This window comes from Sardina pilchardus, chromosome 14 (genome assembly GCF_963854185.1).
Source record: "Sardina pilchardus chromosome 14, fSarPil1.1, whole genome shotgun sequence".
NCBI lineage: Eukaryota > Metazoa > Chordata > Actinopteri > Clupeiformes > Clupeidae > Sardina > Sardina pilchardus.
In genome coordinates, this window is record NC_085007.1 from 13420552 (window position 1) to 13423051 (window position 2500).

General features: G+C 43.9%; 1 protein-coding gene across 3 annotated transcripts in view; it reads left to right on the plus strand.

Moving 5' to 3' along the window:
* The window catches only part of sh2d3ca (SH2 domain containing 3Ca), a 71389-nt gene that overhangs the window by 6875 nt on the left and 62014 nt on the right, over positions 1–2500 (plus strand). Inside the window, exon 1 of one of the 3 annotated variants that reach the window (XM_062554174.1) lies at positions 1853–1892. The exons of the other annotated variants lie outside the window; for them this stretch is intronic. Within the exon in view, the coding sequence (XP_062410158.1) occupies positions 1882–1892 (11 nt within the window). The 5' untranslated portion in view covers positions 1853–1881. Of the gene's footprint in view, positions 1–1852; positions 1893–2500 lie in introns of those variants that run through there. 3 annotated transcript variants of the gene reach the window in all.

Consider the following 2500-nt stretch of genomic DNA (forward strand, 5'->3'; position numbering starts at 1 on the left):
CCGAAGCGTGGGACGTTTTGTTCTTTATGCATCTCTAGTGCATCACAAAATAAAAACATGGCATCGCTCACAGAAGTGATACGCATACAAGGATACAAGTGAAAACAAGTTAAAAGCTTACGGTTGACAAATTTGCATTTAATTAGTCATGTACAGCTTTGGGACATCTTGTTATCTACACCCCTACAGCGTCAACTGACTTCTCCCACAGAAGCGGTGCACTTCACATGTGCAAGTGTGCATACAAGTGTGCACAAGTGTACCAGTGTGTGTAATGGGCTTCATCCCTGAGGCCTGAGGCAAAGGCTTGTATTTGTTTTACAGTTAAGAGGAGCATACAGTAGGGTAGGCTACACTCGGATTTGGTCATTTGTATCTGAGCAAGACTGTGCTACAGTAAGCGCTTTACTTAAGGAACTGAACCAATGGCTTTCTGACTAGTGCTACTATACACTCTTGGAAAAAAAGGTGCTACAGTATTTAGAGCCAAAAATGGTTCTAGTGCATGCTTCAGATATGGCACCCCTAAATGGTTCTTTAAACCATTTTGAAGCGTTCATCAAAGGAACCCCAAGGGGTTCTTTAAAAGTCTGCATGGTTCTATATAGCAGCCCAAGAACTATTTTTTTCAAGACTAATACTATAGGAGGTGCATAGGGGGAGGTTCCATATTCGGGGCATTGGTCAGCACCTCATGGCAGCAGAGGCGTGACCTCTGGGGTGAAAGGTGGAGACAAGCGGGCACACAGCTGGAATGGGCCGAACATACAGTTTGTTCCAGCACGGCACTATGAACTAATTAAACCGTATGGGCCCACGGGACTCGGCATGGGCCCCGGCTTGGCTCGCTCACTTCACCTCGGTCACACAGTATGAGCTTTGAGTCCCTCTGAAAGGACGAATCAAACCCAGAACAATTCCACTGTCCCATAGGATTACACACAGTTCAGTGCATTTGGACATGCTTCCAATACAGCTATGTTTTACAGCACAGGGGATTATCTTTCTGTAAAAGACATGATAAGGGTTCTTCTTTGAATGGGACTTTGGTCTTTGAACCAATTCGCTAAGTAATTTTGTTTTAAGTGTTGCACTACAAAATTAGTTGCACTACAAATTTAAGTGTTGCACTACAAAATTAGTACAAAATTAGCATTCTAAACTCATACAAGCTCACATGCGCTTGCTTGTATATTGACTGTAGGCCTATGTTGTGTTCTATTTTTAGAGTCACTCAAGTCGCTTCTGAATCTAAATAAAGTTTAGATATTAACCAGGACAGCCACAATTGTTAGAAACATGCCTGACATTTAGAAATATGTCAAAGAATTCTGAGAATGTTTATTTGAGAAGACACAGCTTGATAAGGTCGCTTCAAATATGCATACCATCTACTTGAGGAGCGACATGATCCATGGCCAGCAGAAGCAAAGGAATGTTTTCGGGAGCAACAATGTTCGTGGAGAGGAGAGCATTTGAGTCAGGGCTGACATCATCCTTGGCTCTCAAAGTCTCTCCGCTTTGAATGGGTAGCGAACAGAGACGCTGGAAGTAACCCAGCCTCTCTGAAGAGACACGATGACCAACGCGTTCTGACCTCACCTCTCAATTAAACCCCCCCGCGGCAACGGACGCAGCTGGAATTGAACAAGCTGGCACGAGTGAACGGTGCGTAACGGTTACTCACTCACTCACTCACTGAACTTGTTCTTCGAACAAAGAAGCCACTTCGGCTCTCTCCGTTAAGTCAATGACAGAGCTGTGTCCTCTAAAAGTCGTACAGCACTTGTTCGACTGTTGAGAGTGAAGTTGGAGAGTTCATCCGGGAAGCGAGGATAGACAAGAGAAGAGAAGCCGGTGCTGGAGAAGTCTGCGCGGGGCATGGGTTTAAGGTGAGATCAGTAGCCTACAGTACATCGCGCCGGGAAGTAATTACTTAGCAATACTTTGTGAGCTAATGATTAATCGCTAGCATATCACAGTCCCGTCTACTTAACTCGAAACTCCGATCACCTTTAAACACCCCTGCGGCAACACGAATTAACTTTTTTTTAATCTCAGAGAGTGGAATTTTAATTGTTAATTAAAACTGAAATAAAGTTACCCGTTTGACACGAAGAAGCGTTTCAAAGACTATTGTAATATCCTATGCAATTTTCCACTTCCTCAGACCGTAGCCTATAGTCGGCAACCTACCGCGGGTTAAATGAACTTTTCAGTCAAGTAATTAGGATGCCAACGTGACTTGAGTGTAACAAAGGCTGGTGAATCAGACACGAGACATTGTACTTCAGCGTCACTGGACTGGAGTCGGGTTTCAGGTTTTGCTTTTGATGTTCACTCTGTGAAAAGATTTGGAGAAAACTGATCCTAGAACAGCTGGAAATAGAGTGCGAGTGATAGGGAGTCAAGAACCACAGGAATAAGCGAGGCTAGTAGCCATACTGTTTGTTTTTTTGTCCTTGCAGCTATGTATATGGCATGCCTTGCTGAAACTTTC